This window comes from Drosophila novamexicana, unplaced genomic scaffold, assembly GCF_003285875.2.
Source record: "Drosophila novamexicana strain 15010-1031.04,08,12 unplaced genomic scaffold, DnovRS2.1 tig00000458-arrow-arrow-pilon, whole genome shotgun sequence".
Lineage (NCBI taxonomy): Eukaryota > Metazoa > Arthropoda > Insecta > Diptera > Drosophilidae > Drosophila > Drosophila novamexicana.
In genome coordinates, this window is record NW_020824805.1 from 701,861 (window position 1) to 720,988 (window position 19,128).

Below are 19,128 nucleotides of genomic sequence, written 5' to 3' on the forward strand. Positions count from 1 at the left end.
ATGTTCGCACTACGAGCTCATTTCATTATTAAAAATAAATTTAAAAAACCTAAAAATATAGTTCCATCCATAGAACTCGGGGTCGTAACACACCACACCACTTGAAATTCTTACAATTTGCGCTTGCTGACCCAAACACTTGGCAGCCAAAACACGTTCCCTTAATAACTTATGTGTCTCGTAACTGATATTGATGAAATTTTTAACAGTAAATCTTATTGTACTATAGAAAATAGTAAAATATTTGATATAAAGTATTGTGATGCGGGGTCACAATTACAAGGGCAGAAGCCATACCGCCTAACATACACGAATGCCGAACGGAAATCATACTGTTGACTTTTAGCGATGTTCAGATGTCAAGCATATGGAGTTATAATGTTATTTATTGTCATTAAACTAAGGGAATTCTAATCTAATTATTAAGCCAAGGGAACATATTGAGAGGATTTAAGCTAAGAGAGACCGACTACGAAGTAAAATATATTCATAGACAACTCTGACTCCTAAAAATGTAAAAAGGAGGAACGGATGAGCGAATAAGCTTAAGTAGATAGTTTTCGCCGCACGGCGAAAAGGGCATGAAAAGGGTCGTAAAGCGGGGAGGCTGATCAGCAGGTTGAGCGTAAGTACCGAGGGTGAAGACGGAAAACGAACTTAAAGGGAGCGATCCCAGCGGCACCCATCACGCTGACCTAATAACCTAACCGCAGCGGAGTGAGTCCAGCGGTTCCCTCCCTTTTCCAAAATTATTAATCCCTCTGTGGCGGAGTTATCACTTCAGTTCTCTAACTCCCTGTCAGCTTTACGCATCGGCAGACTACAAATTTCTTGTAGAGTGGACTCGGTAAGACTGAGTTTATTACCCCGGCTAAGATACTACTTTACAAGTGGCGCCCGAAAAGGGACCCCAGGCGTATAGAGACGTGGCATTAACGTGGCCTAAAAGCCCAAGAAAGTGCCACCAGAGTGGATTCAGGGCCAAAAAGGCAGCGTTAACTGAGAAGTTAGCTGCCCTCGGCATAGAAAAGGGAACATCAAAAGTCCAACTGGGGTGTCAGCAGCTAACACACATGTGTAGGCAGACAAGCGGTGACAGGAGTGAAATAGCAAAGAGACTCGAAAACTATCGAACGGTCTCAAAGCTTCTCGCTAATACACGCTCACACGCACAAACGTGTGACGCGCGTCTGTGGAGTGGATCTCAGTGGGGCAGTTCCAGGGGCACTACCGGTACAGAGAGAAGAGGCTGCCAACGTGATGATTGGCCAAGAATCGGGGGGAACGGCAAGAGGGGCATTTTAGGAGGCAATGTTCCAACCCTCAGGTGGTCTTTGTACGCAATACGGTTGAAGAGGGGTGAGCAGCCATGAGTGCTGTAGACGGCCATCTCAGGGAAACGGGCAGCGGCGCCATCCAGTACCAGTAGAGATCTTGCGAGTCGAGGAGGAGTAAGCGGCAACGATCGACGCCGGTGCGACCCGATCTTTCATCAGTGGGGTCTGTGCGGCGAAGGTGGCGAAGAATGTGGAGATTAAAGAGGTGCAAACTAGAATACGGTTAGCAGATGGTGCTCGCGGAAATCAATTTAGCGAGTCGCACGATCGGCCTGCCTCTTCTAATATTGGCGTCAATGCCAGACCAGGTGATTCTAGGCATGGACTTTCTCCGTGCGATAGGCACGAGGATGCGTTGTGGAGACAGTGAGATGACGCTAGGAAAGCCGGGGAGACTAGGGATTAGGGAAGGGGCGAATGGTTGACCTGCGGAGGCTATCCCAGAGGTGAGGTTAGGGATTCGACAGGGGGTGGCAGTCCGTCCCGCGGAGAATATCCCGGAGGCGCATGTCCAGGGTGTCAGTGGAGGCGCGGTCGGAGAGCAATGTGTGCAGGTTGCCATTAGAGGCGCGGTCAGACAACGCAAGTGTGCTTAGAGCACCAGTAAAGGAGTGGAAACGGGGGCATAAGGAGCACTTGACAAGGGTAAGGGTGACAGGACAGGCGACGACGGAGGTCAGCAGAGGCGGGGATTCGGGGCCTACGCATGGATTAGCACCTAAAAGCGCGAAGCTGGGAAGGGTGGCTGGATCCAACGGGCGAGAGGATCAACCTCGCACCACAGAAGTAGTCGTGCTAGCAGGTGAGCTTGTCGCGGGGGAAACCCCAGCCGCGGGAGCTAGTCACAAAGCTCGTAGTGGTGAAGGGTCTGACAGGGGAGTCCCAACAGTGAGGATGTTTGGCCAGCAAACCTGGAGCCAAGTTCGAAGGGCGTGTCCTACATAGACAGCCATTGTATTGTGATGACAACGAGCCCATCAAGCAGAGGTACTACTCGAGGAACCCGGCGATGCAGCGAGCCATCGATGAGCAGGTGGAGGAATTGCTCCGGACGTGAGCCATCGAGTCGTCCCGAAGCCGTACAGTGAGCCAATTGTGCTAATGGCTGTCGATTATAGACAGCTTCACGCACATTCGATTCCGGACGCATACCCAGTACCCCGGATAAATCATATTTAAGAGCGCCTACGGGACGCACGCTACATCTCGACGCTGAATCTGACCAAGGATATTGGCAGATACCCATAGACGCGTTTACGGTCTCAGGCCAGGGGATATACCAGTGGAAGGTGATGCCCTTCGGTCTGCACTTGGCGGGTGATAAGTTCCAGAGGTGCTATTTGGAGGGCTATAGGTTCGACGTCGTTACCGACCACATGGCACTCAAATGGTTAAACTCAATAAAGAGTCCATCTGGAAGGATCGCTCGATGGGCCTTAGAATTACAGCAATTCCAGTTTGGCGTGCAGTACCGGCGAGAAAAGTTGCACGTGGTCATCAAGTGGTGAGGAAGACAATATCCCGACTAGTGCAGAGGAGCTAGGTGCCAAGAATGTTCCGGGACGCCGCACAACATGTGAGGTACACTGAGGTGTGCCAAAAGTTTAAAGTAGAATAGGTGAGCCCAGCGTACGAATGTTAACAAGTCAGATTACGGAACCATAGTCCATCCTATGCGCCGACTTCGTGGGCGCCCTACTACGCTCGAAGCATGGGTGGAACTGGTTCCCTTGAGGAGGGCATTACGAGAACAGATACTCTGTCGCTTCGGAGTCCTCCGACAGTTTGTATGCGATAACGGAGTGCAGTTCAAAAGCCGGATATTCAAGGCTTTCCTGAAGTCTATCAGCGTAGAGGTGCAATAGACGGCGCCGTATTATCCTAAAAAAACCCGGTCAAGACGATGATCGCCCAGTTCATCGAAGAACATCAGAGCCCGTGGGACGAGATGCTACCCGAAATAGCGTTGGCGGTGAACACTAGCGTGGCCGACCAGATTTTCGCCCGCCTTCTTGGTGCAAGGTCGCGAGCCTCGTCTCCACGCTGCCTTATACGACGAGGATACGCCCGGGCCCGCCACTGTTCAGCAAACGCCAGGGGAATAGGCCGGGCGTTCGAGAGAGGTGTTTAATATCGTTCGTCACAACCTGCAGCGTGCTTCCCAGGTCCTAGGAAGGCACTACAATTTGCGTGGAAGAAAATGTCGGCACAAAATGATCGAGCAGGTGTGGCTACGCCATCAGCTGTCAAAAGCTGACGACGGATTTGCGACAAAGTTAGCGCCAAAGTTTGACGGCCCCTCCCGGGTCGTGACGCGGGGTCACAATTACAGGGGCAAAAGCCATACCGCCTAACATACGTGAATGCCGAACGCACAATCAAACTATTGACTTTTAGCGCTGTTCAGATGTGAAGGCAATGAAGTTATTATATTATTAACTAGCGGGTATAGCTGGCCTTGCCCGTGGCACGTAAGTAATAAAATCAATGTTCTCAAAAGGCTTTGCAAATGATTTGGAAACTAAGCGGGCGGTAAATAAACTTTACCACTGTGGCGAGTGGAATTTCCCGAATCGCTGAAACACGTTTTCATTATATTCTTATGTAGAGCTTTGAAAATAAGTTTGATGCAAATCGGACACAACTTAAAATTCACAAAAAAATCTTTAAAATGCACTTTCCACCGAAGAAGATTAGATTTTGCAAAAAATGTCATATACGTCTACAATGGTTTTTCATGTAGATCCATGGAAATGAGTTTGAAGACGAAAGGGCATCCACCAAATTTTTGACTCCCTTTCCACCAAGGAGGAATGGATTTTTCGAAAAGTATGAAACCCCCCCCAAATGAATTTTAACAAACACCTTTGAAAATGAGTTTGAGGCCGATCGGATGGTTAGCAAAAAACCTTCATACAAACGCTTTTCGCTAATCAACCACAGCTGTGGGTGGAATTTCCCGAATCGCTAAAATACGTATTTATTAAGTTCTTTTTTAGAGCTCTAAAAATAAGTTTGAAGCTTATCGGACAAAACTTAAAATTCCACCAAAAAATCGTAGAATCGCACTTATTAGCGAGGATGCTTTGTTCTGCGAAAAATGAGAAACACGTCTCAAATGATTTTTTATACGTCACCCACCAAATCATTGACCCCCATTTCCACCGAAGCGAAATATATTTTTGGAAAGTTGTGAAACACCCCTCAAATGAATTTGAACAAAGATCTTTGAAATTGAGTTTAACGCCGATCGGATGGTCAACAAATTTCCCGAAACCCTGTTCAGGTTCCCTCCCTTTTCCAAAATTATTAATCCCTCTGTGGCGGAGATATCACTTCATTTCTCTAACCCCCCTACTTCTGGGCAGACAACAAATTTCTGGTAGAGTGGACTTGGTAAGACTGAGCTTATTACCCCGGCTAAGATACTAATTTATAGTTTATATACTACTCTGGAAGCTACATGCCATTTTTGGTGCCTCTAGCACTAAAAACCTAAGAGATTTTCTCAATAAACACGATTTCGATATCGATTTAGATAGATTATTTGGAAACAAGCTCGTACTGCACGGGCATTAGAAGAGCCTATAGGTTTTGGGATCGTTGCGTTCATACATATGGACAGACAGACGGACATGGCTAGACCGACTGAGCTGATGTTGATCGAAAATATATATACTTCATGGGGTCGGGTTTTCTGCTGACTGTTACACACAAACACATTAGAGCCTCTTTGCCCATTTTTAATGGGTTCACAGTATAAAAAAAATGAAAATAAGGCTAACGCAATAATAAAAACAAATATTCAATTAGTTATTCGCATTAGCTTCTTAGCCAAGCTTGTGCTTGCATATGATTGTTGACGTTTTAAGAATCAGCTTTCAATCATCAGCAAAAGCTTTTTTTTCACAGCTTAGCGACCTTTCTTTCTGCTGGGATGTTGATGTAAGTCTGAGACAAAATATTTATTTATCTCTATTAAAAAAAAGGGTTTCTATTTCCTGACTGAATGAATGAATGACTGATTGATAATCAACGCAAACCCATACCGTAAGAGCTGGGAACCTAAAATTTTCACTGTAGTTACCATATGTGAAGAAGGTCCACGTTAAGATGGGGTGTCGGGAAATTCCACCCGGAAGTCTGGAAAAGTCGCGAAAAACAGTTGGTTTGAATCTTGTTTGTTTACCATCCGATCGGCCTCAAGCTCACAGTTTCACAATTTTCCAAAAATGTATTCTTCCTCGGTGGAAATGGCGTTCAATGATTTAGTGGGTGCCGTTTCGCGTTCAAATTCATTTTCAAGGATCTTCATGAAGAATCATTTGAGACGTGTTTCACCCTTTTCGAAGAGTCCACGATTCTCTGTAGAAATGGCAGCAGTTCGTAAATTGTCGCTGGAACCAGTTGAGTTAGAACGACTCTTGGAACTCAATTGATAAAAATTGCCTTTAAATTACAAAATCGAGGAGATAGGCATAATAGCTATTACTTCTTCTTTATTATTCAAAACTAACACCACTAATGTGTTCTACAGAATGCCGACAGCCAACTATGTATGTTTCTTTCTTAAGCGAGAAATGCAAATTTAAACATTTTATAAGCGGCTTTAAATCGATTGTTTATACAGATTATTTAATTTCACGATATCAAGAAGTTAAGTCATTTGGTGCCATCTTTAAGTGGTGGTAATTTAGGCACACTGAGATCATTTCAAATTACAGAATAAAATGATCCGAAGGCACTGGCCAGTCTAAGGAGGGTTTATTATATTGGTGCATTGATTTTTTTTCGAATCTCTGTTATCCATTGGCGACGTCACAAACATCACAATAATGTTTCGAATTTACCTAACTATTGGGACAGTCAGTTGTCAATTTATTTCTTTTTTTTCAGATAACGAGCCCGATTCTTGAGTTTTTTGCAATTCACAGTTAAAAAAATCGCCGATAGCAGCCCATACAGTTCAGAAAATATTCGAATTTGAGAACTTTTAAACGCTTACTCAAGCATAAGCCTTCCCCTTAAAATGCTATTCATGCGGCAGTTTCAAATGATGTAATGCTTGCCAGTGCAATTGTGGCGGTTGAGCATTACTTAATTCAAGTTCACGAGTTTATTTTGTATCCGAGGAACTCTCTTAGAGACTACAGATCAGGAGGGAAATGTGTATGAGCTTGAAAAATATGCACATTTTAAAATCTTACGTAAAATTTTGTTGCAGTATGATTTTCAGATTCTTAGAAGTCTGGTTAACACGCTGAGCAAACGGTGAACAGCATCGAGTCCAGTCACCCGAAAAATCTTAAGTTAGAAAACGCATTCTTCCAGATATTCCAGGCGTTGAAATTTTTTTATAATGTTGTCCGTCGTGCAAAATACAGAAGTGGCAAAATTATCCATCCTTAAACAAATCATTGTCGTGTTGACTATTATGGACAAGTAAGTTTGCAAGAATCAGATGCCAGTAGGAAGCATTGTGGACACAAGCCCACAACCCAGAGCTAAAATTCACGCGTCAGTAGTATTTGACGTTTCATGCCGTACCTTTCTAGGGGTTGAAGCTGTTACATATAGTTATGAGGGTTTTCAGCATGGATCAGTACACACATAGTGTCCAATAGCCGCCGAAGTAATTTAGAATGACTTAATCTTAACCATTAATAAAATTTTTCAGATGCAAAGCGAAGTTTCTGGTTTCCAAAAACCACCGGGTCTATCAGCATCAGCTTAGACAATAAATAACTAGGCTTGACTTTGTTGCATAGGAATATTACATACAGATTTTACTGAATGACTCTTGAATTCTTATTTTATTCGGTTACGCCATTGCCCAAAGGTCAGCATCACCTTAGACAATAAATAACTAGGCTTGACTTTGTTGCATAGGGATATTACATACAGATTTTACTGAATGACTGTTGAATTCGTATTTTATTCGGTTACGCCATTGCCCAATGGTCTAATTGTCTTCTTCTAAAGAAATCCCGAAAAAAAATATTTCTTACTTATCAGTTTTGGTGCTTCACCGCGAGGCTAATATCCCATATAGACACTATGAAAGTCAAGCCAGCAGACGTTTTTTCTTGCGGATTCAATTCGAGCTAATCATTTCAATCTGGTTCGCTTTTTCTGCTTAATTCAGAAGACTATGGGCCCTTAAATCGGTATTCTGATTTTAGTCACGTTATAAAAACATTCGTTAAAATAATCTAAACACACGATTGAGCTTTCAATGTACAATGATTTATGAACACACAGAAGTTTGAAGTTGCGGTTAACTTATTGATTGTTTTTTTTTTTTTGGCGACTCATCGGCTCATCCCTGGGCATCTCCTAATAGGTGGCCCAGGCACCACTATCGAGGTGGTTCGCAAAATTCTCGTGTTTTAGTCAAGAGGCCTGGGTAAACCGCTACCACATTCGTTATTGGTCGGCAAGTTCGTTTATGTGCAACCGAGTGTTGAAGGCAAATACGGCAAGATTCGTCTTTATGAACGTTGTGCTTATGAACGCTTCCGCATCAGAGGGGCGGTCTTGGCGCCTTTGGCATTGGTGGTATTTTGAAGGTACTTTAAGGTCGAGAGGGTCAACAACGTTTGTCGTCAACAACGTTTATCCCTATTAATTAAACCATCAATTCTTAGAAACTGTTTACTTTTTCAGTTATGCGTCCTTAAGTTAATTACTGTTCCCTTTAAAACTTTAAGATTAGCATTCATTCTATTTTTTGGCTCACCTTTCCGAAATCGTTAATGAGAAGTGCTTATAGAGATCCTGATCATTGTCATTCAGCTTAATGCCTTTCGTATCTTCCTCGTCAAAAGAGCCGATATCAAAGGCATCAGCCGCATTCACTTCGCCTCGAGGTGGCACTAATGGCGGAGTGTATTTTTGAATATAAACCTGGTGCCAATCAATTCCAGAAAAAAAATTATGCATTTTGACTTCGTCAGCACTTAAAATTAAATTGGAATTAAATTAAAAATAAAACATTTTATTTGACCTTTTATCTTACCCATTCCCCATACAACCGAGACGCTTAGGTACATCTCTTTGAAGAAGCATATCCAATAAATTCCTTAATTCCACTGAAAATGAATCTGGAAGTTCAACATTCTGTTGAAGAAAAAGGTAAAATAAGTCAATTAAAAAAGTTTTGAAATTTAACGAGAAAGAAAGGCTATCTTCGGCACGCCGAAGATCTAATACTCTTGCAGACCCAACCTTTTTTTAATGCTTATAGTGCTTTACCCGTATCTAAGAAGCACTGGGAAAATAGTTAATGCCTAGTTTGGGCAAGATATCTTGATATATATATGTGAGGAGTAAAGTAAAACTAATAAATGCCGAGTTTGGTCAAGATATCTTGATAAACCAAATGGTTTTTCATACAAAAACTTAATTTTTGACCGATCGTTCCTATGGCAGCTATATGATATAGTGGTCCGATCTTAATAGGATTTTGCAGATATATGAGGAGTATAATAAAACTAACAAATGCCGAGTTTGGTCAAGATATCTTGATAAACAAAATGTTTTTTCATACAAAAACTTAATTTTCGACCGATCGTTCCTATGGCAGCTATATGATATAGTGGTCCGATCCAGCTGGTTTTCACATATGAGCTGCGTGCAACAGAAAGAGGGACTTCTGCAAAATTTCATTAAGATAGCTTTAAAACTGAGAGACTAGTTCGCATAGAAACGGACAGACGGACAGACGGTCAGACGGACAGACGGAAATGGTTATATCGACTCGGCTGCTGATGCTGATCAAGAATATATATACTTTATGGGGTCGGAGATGTCTCCTTCTATGCGTTACACATATCACGACAAAATTATAATACCCTCTGCAAGGGTATACAAAATTTTAATAATGTTATTATTACTAACAGTGTTGAATGCCTTTTTCTGTATTATTCCATTCTTTAATTGCATTCATGTTTCATTAGACTGTAGAATATGTATCTAGATGCAAAAAACTCCAGCAAGTGGATAGACAGCAAAATGTACAGTACACAATATCAATGCTTTTCACTTGGACTGGGCCGAAGTATCTTATTGTGTAATCCTAAGCTTTATGGATTTGCGCATCGTTTTTGTGAGTCATCTAGAGTTGGTACTCGATACAAATCTCAATTTGAAAAACAAGTAAGAGGTTCTATTCGGGAGCTCCCGACTAGGGGATACCCTGAACCCTCTTCTTCCAACATCAAATGCATATATTTATTGTATTTTAGAAGCTATATTTCGAGTTTGGTGACTCTACCTCTTATTATTTACCAAAATATCCCAAAAACAGGTTATCGATATCTATTTTGATCGATTGCTTGGAAACGGAGTAAGTTATCGATTATCGGAAACAAACTCGATCTGCGCGGGCACTAGGAGCACCTACATCTAAGATTTCAAGTCTCTAGCTCTTATAGGTTCTGAGATCCTTGAGTTCATACATACGGACGGACGGACGGACAGACAGACGGACGCACGGACGGACGAACGGACGGACAGACAGACGGACATGGCTAGATCGACTCGGCTATTGATGCTGATCAAGAATATATATACTTTATGGGATCGGAGATGCTTCCTTCTGCCTGTTACATACATTTGCATTTCGCACAAATACAATATACCCTTATACCCATTTTTAATGGGTTCAGGGTATAATATAAACGCATTTTAAAAATTAAGTTCACCCTTTCGAAGTCAAACTCGCAAATACCTTTGTCCAACCGAACAGCAAATTCACAAAGCACAGCATACGATTAAATCGCAACTACATTTCTATTAGTGTGTCTGTGTGTACAGGTAAATAACCAGACACTTACTTTAATAGCTTCTGCGTTTTTTAACCCATCTGGAGGCAATTTTTTACAGTTTATCTCAGAAACACAACAGCATTAAAATTGTGGGTTCAATTGTTGGGTAGTTCTAATTGATTTATTTACTTCACTCAAAGCTATAAGGTGACGGTGGCGATGGATATAAAGTGAAACAATTTAATCTGTATATAATATTCTAGAAGATACGTACAGATACATTCAATAAAAATCATTGGAAAATTAGCCCCAAATCATACGCTTTGACCTGATAACGCAGGCGGGTGCTACACTAACCTACTTAATTAACGCCAACTTATTAAAAACACGGAACCATCACTCTTGTGAGACTGTGAACGTTACGCTTGTCGATGACATAGTAGCCCCTCAAGTCGTTACGCATTAATTCAATCAAATAATATTGAAGAGAATTAATGTGTTTTCGTTCTCTAACAAAGCGTTGCCCCTTAACACTCAGTCATTGCCACAATAAGTACCGAAGCCAATGATTTATTCAAAGCTATATCCGTCATCTACAGCAGATAACGATAGCAGATATCTTTAACAAGATCATTATTAAATAATGGTATTATTGTCCCTGCAAGAGATACGAAAGGCCTAGATTCCAATGGCAATCAAAATAAAGAAAAAAAGGAAATTAAACGGGCAAACTATCGCCGACCGCTACCCGATGCCAAGCATCCCAATGATTCTAACAAATCTTGGAAAGGCCAAATTTTTCATCACATTAATTTTGAAGTCTGGGTATTACCAACATATTGAAAGGCTAAAATGGCAAAGTTCATAAACACATGTCAAGAAAAATACCATTTGATTTTGACGACACACAACGCGACTTCGACTTAACCGGATTAGTGCTATCCCAAGGGGATATCACGAACAGCGATATGCTACTAACGAAATTGAGCTCTTGGCCATTGTACGAGCCATTGGTAAACTGCAGAATTATCTGTATCATCCACCGCTCACGGAAAATTTAAAGGTGGAAGGAATTATACGCCAGGGGAAGAAAACTTGGTGGCAGACGCCATATCCCGGTAAAATAGCAATGTCTTGCATTTTCTTTTCTTTCTGACAAGCATCAAGTGTTTCTAGAAGAGACATGTTACAATTTGAGGCGAAATCTCATGTTTGGCAGTAAGAACTGCCACATAATACATTCTACAACTGATTAACCTTTTTCAAAAAATCAAGATTTTTACTGCGAGAATAAAGTATTGTTCAATTCAGAGACGATCAATTCATTTTTAAAAAGCTAACTCAACATATACATTGTAAACGGTCCCGCACCCCTTAGCAGATCATATGGACAAGTGAAACGTTTCCACAGTACATTAATATAAATTCCTAGGTGTTTAAAAAATTAGAAAAAAATTAGAGACCAATTCACCAGATCCAACCCAGATAGGCAAAAAAGAGTGTTTGATGTATGAGAAAAATTATCTCGGAAAAAATCAAAAGATTGGGCAACAAATTACTTCCTATTACTCTGATGAAAGAATAGAAGCAGACCTAGAAACGTCAGTACTTATTAAGCGGAGGGTGGTCTATGAGGACAGTCGGAGTTGATTGCAAAACTTTTTATACGTTCCTGGTACATTATATCATACTTCTTATACCCTGAACCCATTGAAAATGGGTATAAGGGTATATTGTATTTGTCCTAAATACAAATGTATGTAACAGGCAGAAGGAAGCATCTCCGACCTCATAAAGTATATATGTTCTTGATCAGCACCGAGTCGATCTAGCCCTGTCCGTCTGTCTGCCTGTCCGTCTGTCCGTATGTATGAACGCAGGGATCTCAGAACATATAAGAGCTAGAGACTTGAAATTTAGATGTAGGTGCTCCTAGTGCCTGCGTAGATCGAGTTTGTTTCCGATAATCGATAACTTACTCCATTTCCAAGCAATCGATAAAAATCGATATCGACATCCTGTTTTTGAGCAAATGGAGTAAATAATAAGAGCTAGAGCCACTAAACATGATATGAAGCTTCTAGAATATTATAGATATTTCAAGTATCTTTCATTTCATACCTATCGCCACCTCCCCGCTACCACCCAAGAGCTATAAATCAAGGTTAATAACCCAACTTTTAATGCCAATCAATTTAAGCCACAATTTAAATGCAATTGACTTTTTCAGAATACACAAATATTCTATGGTACAATAAGATATACTGTAGAAAATTTCAAAAAGATCGGTTAAGAAAAAAACAAAGTTATATGCAACTGCGCAATTGAATGGGGCAGCAGCTTTAAGAATTTCTGTATACATGTACACACACATTCATGCGCGTCTGCTTCGCATTCTAACAGCATGGTAATTGCGACTTTTTTCTGTAATTCTATTTTAGTTCCTTTTTTTTATCATAAGCACTTAATTATTGGTGTGGCTGCTAAGTAGAGGCATAGCGAGTGGTGCGGTCTGTCGCGAGTATTTTTTTTGCTGGAGTGGTTGTTGAGAAGAGTCGACAGCAAGTAATGCAAGTTGCGTGTTCAAACCCTGTCAAGGGAACTTTTTTTTTTTAATTTATTTCGTGTTGGCATAAGAGGGTTCAGGGTATTCCCTAGTCGGGAGCTCCCGACTAGAACCTCTTACGTGTTTTTTATAAATTTGTGAAGGAGCTCAAATATATAGTTTTCGCTTAATGGTCTTCTGCAGGTTAGTTGGAATAATTTTCACACTCCTAACCGCAATAAATGCCCGAATCACTGACCTTTCTCGTGCAAATTATATTCCCCTGTTGGGCGGTAATGTTTTAGTATGCATAATTATGTTAGACATTCGACTAACTTAATTCCTGTTATCTTTGTAAGAATATAAGAATATTCTATAGCAAACAAATTTTAGCAAGGTCGGGAACTCCTGACAAGGTTTGAACTTGTTGTTAAACCACAGAACAAATATATTTTCTTCCGACAATGGCAAAGGCGGCAGAGTTGTATGGAAAAACTGGAATCCATTGCTTTTGCTAATATTAACCTTGTGTGGTGAGCTACGCATAGAGCACAATAAAGGATGCCATCACTTGATGTTGTGTGCTGGGTAGAGCTAAATATTGATGCATTCAAAGACATATATGAAGATGCCTTAAAATTGCAACGGAAGCAACTTGTTTACAAAAAATATTGAACTAAAGCAAGTAAGACAAGAGTTTGGGTAAATGTTTCATTGAAGTAGGTAAGACCTGCTTTTGTACTTAAGGGTTTTATAATATATGGCAGTCAGTGTTTTGTATATAAGAATAACTGTTTTTTTTTTTAAACTAATACGTTTGATAAATGTAATTAATAAAATCACTATAAAGAATGCATATTAATTATATATGTCCACTGTACCAAGCAGGTTGCGGTTATAAGCTCTGAATCACAGAATGTTTTTAAGGGAGTACTATCATCTTTCACTGATACGAGTGCTTCAGAAGAAAAATCACTGCCTTCTCCTATGCTATACTTTGTACATATGTATATACAGATAGTAACACAAACTTAAGAAGAGCCAACATCTAATATATTGAAAACTGAAAATTTCAGTTTTACCATTTGACAATATTGTTTTAGATTTTTATTAAAAATTAAAACTGAAATCACCATTCCTAAGTGAGCTTGCAACTCAACAATAATAATGGGCGAATTTTTTGTGCGTGTATTACCTTAATGTGTGTTTATATTATTTATACACCCGGCTTTAGCAGCATTATTTTTATACTCTGATTTGTGCAAATATATGTAACAGGCAGAAGGAAGCCTCTCTGACCCCAACTGAGTCTGTCTGTCCTTCCATCTGTATGTATGAACGCAAGGATCCTAAAACCTATTAAAGCTAAAGACTTTAAATTTGGAACGTAGGTCCTCCAGTGCCCGCCGAGTTTTTTTTCCGACAATCGATAACTTACCCCGTTTCCAAGTAATCGATCAAATTCGATATCGACATCCCGTTTTTTCAGCAAATCCCTTGGATTCTTAGAGCTAGAGTCACCAAACTTGACATGTATGTTTTAGAATAGTATATATGTATGTATATATCAAACCACCCCCTACCACCACTACATGCAGACTTAGACAATTTAAGTCTCAACTTTAATGCAATTGTCTTTTTGGGAATACACTATATTCTATAGTACAACAGGATCAAATGTTAAAAATTTCATCAAGATCGGTTAGGAAACACAGAAGTTAAGAAAGAAAACGTGGTTTGGCAGAATACGTGTTTGGGACAGCTAGCGCAAATTGCAATAATTTTTGTATGCATGTACACACACACATTCGCAAGCGTCTTTATTAAATTCTATCAACGTTTTTTTTTCGTTAGCAATTTATTGTTGGGTTTAGAACCCAACATTGTACCATTAATGGTTGAGGAGAGGCGGCAAGGGAACAATTTTTTGTTTTCTTTTGTTAAATTTATTTTTATTACTGATAAGCAACGAGTTCGTAGCGCGAGCTGCAGTTGGTTTTGGTAGAAAAGGGTTAAGGGTATCCCTTATCTTAATGAATAAAAGTATTTGACCTGGTGACATTCCCATAACATAAATATATGTTTGGCTGGCTCGAGGTCAGGAGATTTTATTCAAGACAAAAAGGAAACACAATTTTGCTTAAATTTTCATTGATATATTTCAGCTGCACTTCAACAACCGTCTTCAGGCATTTGTTTTACAAGTCTGCGATCTTTAGCGTTGGTTGAAAATTGTTTTATTTTGATTTTATTTCGTAAAGAAAAATAGTTGACACATGCAAGGGTTTAATGGTGAAGAAACATAGTTTTATACTTGTTTGCTTTTCATTTCATAGAATTCAAACTGACTATGTTAATAAAACTATGTTAAATAAAATATTTTATGCAAACTTGTCTTTAATAACTTCTTTCTGTGTTTCTTTACTGATCTTCATGAAATTTTCAGTAGTAGATCTTATTGTGCTATAGAATATTCGTATATTCTCAAAAAGATTTTGAATTGTGGCTTAAATTGGTGTGTTGTTCTATTCCTGCGCGGGAGGAGGACCTACGTTCTGGATCGAAGCGTTCATATATACGTACTGACGAACTAATGCACTGACAGACGAACACGGCTAGATCGACTGAACTATTGATGTTGATCAAGAATGTATATACCTTATGCGGTCGGAGATGTTTCCTTCTGCCTGTGAATGTCACACACTTGCACAAAATCATTATACTATTTTTAGTCATTTGTCTGGTTACCCAAACATAACAACTTCAGCGATCTCGCAACAGACAGAATCGAAAGTTACTCTGCGAATATACTGATATGCCTAACTATCTGTTATCTTTGCTTATATTGATCTTGCGGTCTTCTCTGTTAAGATAATTATTACCTTATGCTAAGGTCTCGGTGCAGCGCAGCGAGCTAGTTAATTTCGTTCGCTTCATGAATTTGGTACACATCGGCCACCTATATAATTTTAATATTATCCAATTTGGGTTTGCTTGCCTTTGTAAAACTATTGTAAATTGATAAAATAGCACAGACTTAATCAGGTCTGCCTGCTTCTCGTAATTGAAACAAGTAAGAGGTTCTAGTCGGGAGCTCCCGACTAGGGAATACCCTGCACCCTCTTATTTCAACACCAAATATATTAAAAACAATTAAGAGGTTCTAGTCGGGAGCTCCCGACTAGGGAATACCCTGAACCCTCTTCTTTCAACATCAAATGCATATATATATTCTATTTAAGAAGCTATATGTCAAGTTTGGTGACTCTAGATCTTATTATTTACCAAAATTGCCCAAAAAAAAAAAAAGGATATCGATATCGATTTTTATCAATTGCTTGGAAACGGAGTAAGTTATCGATTATCGGAAACAAACTCGATCTGCGCAGGCACTAGGAGCACCTACATTCTTCGGCACGCTGAAGATCTAATACCCTTGCAGACCCAACCTTTTCATAATGCTTATAGTGCTTTGCCCGTATCTAAGAAGCACAGGGAAAATAGTTAATGCCGAGTTTGGGCAAGATATCTTGATAAACAAACTGTTTTTCATACAACAACTTAATTTTTACCTATGGCACCTATATGATATAGTGGTCCGATATTAACCGGATTTTGCAGATATAAGGAGTATAATAAAACTAATAAATGCCGAGTTTGGTGAAGATATCTTGATAAACAAAATGTTTTTTCATTCAAAAACTTAATTTTCGACCGATCGTTCTTATGGCAACTATATGATATAGTGGTCCGATCTTAATAGGATTTTGCATATATATATGAAGAGTAAAGTAAAACTAATAAATGCCGAGTTTGATCAAGATATCCTGAAAAACAAAATGTTTTTTCATACAACAACTTTATTTTCGACCGATCGTTATATATGTTGGAAGAAGAGAGTTCAGGGTATCCCCTAGTCGGGAGCTCCCGACCAGAACCTCTTACTTGTTTCTTTCACATTTCTGCAATATGATGATAAAAGCAAGCATTATAGGCTATTCACTCGGTTCCTGAAAGGTTTTTGCCTTTCGTGAGCTATTAATGTAAAAATGATTGCCTTTGCCACGTTACATAGCTTGACTCTTACGTGTCTACAGAATGTCTGGAGTGCAGGACCCTGTGTAAACAGAGTGACTTTTCTTATGTAGTTTTTTTTTTGAATTTATAATATTGAAATATTAATTGGCGTAAAAAATGTGTAATAGAAAAAACCTTTTTTGAAAATTACACATAGTAATGGATAATGTTCTGACTAAAGTTCAATAAGTTAAAATGGCTTACCATAGTTAATGTCATTCTGTCGATCTCATGTTTATCTTTTGTTTTATGTTGGCGGAATGGGGAATGACCCTTCAGAAGCTTGTAAAGCATGCATCCAAAGCTAAACCAATCCGCGCACGAATCGTACGATGTTCCCTTTGATAATACTTCTGGTGACATATATCCGTGCGTGCCCACTGAAGCATGAGGTTTTTTTCTTGAGTAATCACATGCCAGGCCTAAATCAGATATTCGAATATGACCATTTTCATCCAGTAAAATATTTGCAGGTTTTAAATCTCGATAGACAATATAGCGTTTATGCATATGTTCCAAACCCAAAATAACCTATAGAAAAATGTATTTGTATTACATTATTTATACCTTATATAGTCACTGATTACCTCGGCAGCATAAAATTTCATTTCATCTTCACTGAAAACTCCATGTTGTGAGAGGTGGTAATGCAAGTCTCCACCATTCATCAAATCTAATATAAAACAAAGCTTATCTGGGGTGTGAAACGCATACGTCATGCACACGATGAAAGGGCAATCAATCTGTTTAAAGCAAATGCAAAGGTATATTACTAAAACAAATATTTTCATTTACTAACTTACTCCTGTGCTAACGGCTTGTAACATATTGCGTTCATTTAATGCTAGCATTTCACCCTGCTTCATTTTAATACGTTTTTTGTCTAAACATTTCATTGCGTACATTTTTCCAGTATCGGCTTTTCGACAACCGTAGACTTCTCCAAAGCCTCCGCGACCAATTATTCTGTGTACGCTAAAGTCATTCATAGATAACTGGAAGTATTTGATATTTATTATATATTTATTTGAGACTGGGGAATTCAAATTACAGTTACGTACTTGTATATTAAGCTCCAGGTTTTTCCATTGGCAAAATCTCGTGAATTTGTCACTGCAAAAATAACAAATGGTTATTTACTAGATAATGCATATCTCATTATTCTATACATAATTATATTAAAATTCATCTATTAATTGGATGTTAATATTTTTCAGTTCATATCTCATTCCATATAATAGGTTCAATTCCTTTGATTATCGCTTCGAACTCATGGAATATTAGAGCAGGATTGGTATTCAAGTACGAATGTCAGCATTAAGCTAGTGGTTTGGCTGCTTGATTGCCAAGAGGGGAAAGTTATGAAGCTTTTATGAAAAACATTCCTATATTGCAAAGGTGTCGTGAAGAACATGCTTGACTTCGGTCTGAGCATCAGGCTAATAATCAAAACTTAAAAACTTCTGTTTCAAATGCTTATTTATTTATTCAAATTACTTAATTTGTTAAAATAAAAAACTTTTGCACACCGATTACGACGTTTGACTCAAAATAAACTCGCCGGTCTTGTCCGCGGCATGTTTTGGTCATAACATTTTATAAATATATGTATATATATATATATATATATATGTCCCTTGCAAATTTGAAAGGATTTGAAGTTTTTGTGATTTCTGAATTTCGAGCTCGATACACACACATATACAGACATACAAATGTGTGCATATGAGCTGATCAAGGGTTTGTCGTGAGACAGTGATATTTTCATCAATAGGTGCGTAAATTTGGGCGACGGGCACGGTCTTTGTTTTTTTTTTCATGTACACAAGCCAACGTTCAGGTACCCTTACCCTTACAACAAGCATGGAAAATAGCAATTTTGCCCATGAACAGGCCAAACCCTTTAATATTATCACGCAACTGCTTGCTCGAAAGAGTGTGCGTGTGCACAAACAGCAAGTCGCAAAATTTAATTTTTTCAATTTTTGGTCTTTTCTTAGAACTCGTTGATAAGTCGACGATGAATTACCCTTTTAGATATTTTTAAATTTAAAGCAAAATTAGTCCCTACAGTAAACACAATATAAATCTAAATATTTAATTTAGGTCAATTAATTGTGTATTAAAAAAATTAGATCAAACTCTTCTCATTATGCCTGACTGGACGAAGAAATACATGATAGAGCACGGGAACAAGAGGCACACACTTGAAGAAAAAATCTCTGGCTCGCGAAAAACGCCGTGATCTACTTGTGCGTACATCCACACAACTCAGACGTATGTATGTTTGTAGATCTCGGTGTTTTGTGGAAATCTATGCAGGGAGAAAGTGATGCACACAAGTGAGCAATGAGCAATAAGTAAGAGCAAGGCGCACTCTGCACATGCATAAACACATATG

At 39.2% G+C, this 19,128-nt stretch overlaps 1 protein-coding gene across 1 annotated transcript in view; it reads right to left on the minus strand.

Moving 5' to 3' along the window:
• The window catches only part of LOC115760440 (G protein-coupled receptor kinase 1), a 107,779-nt gene that overhangs the window by 19,523 nt on the left and 69,128 nt on the right, over positions 1 to 19,128 (minus strand). The window contains exons 7-12 of the mRNA XM_030701757.1: positions 17,789 to 17,840; positions 17,531 to 17,722; positions 17,315 to 17,470; positions 16,932 to 17,258; positions 8,356 to 8,456; positions 8,077 to 8,295 (exon numbers count right to left, since the gene is read on the minus strand). Coding sequence (XP_030557617.1) covers positions 8,077 to 8,295; positions 8,356 to 8,456; positions 16,932 to 17,258; positions 17,315 to 17,470; positions 17,531 to 17,722; positions 17,789 to 17,840 — 1,047 coding nt within the window. The remainder of the gene's footprint in view (positions 1 to 8,076; positions 8,296 to 8,355; positions 8,457 to 16,931; positions 17,259 to 17,314; positions 17,471 to 17,530; positions 17,723 to 17,788; positions 17,841 to 19,128) is intronic.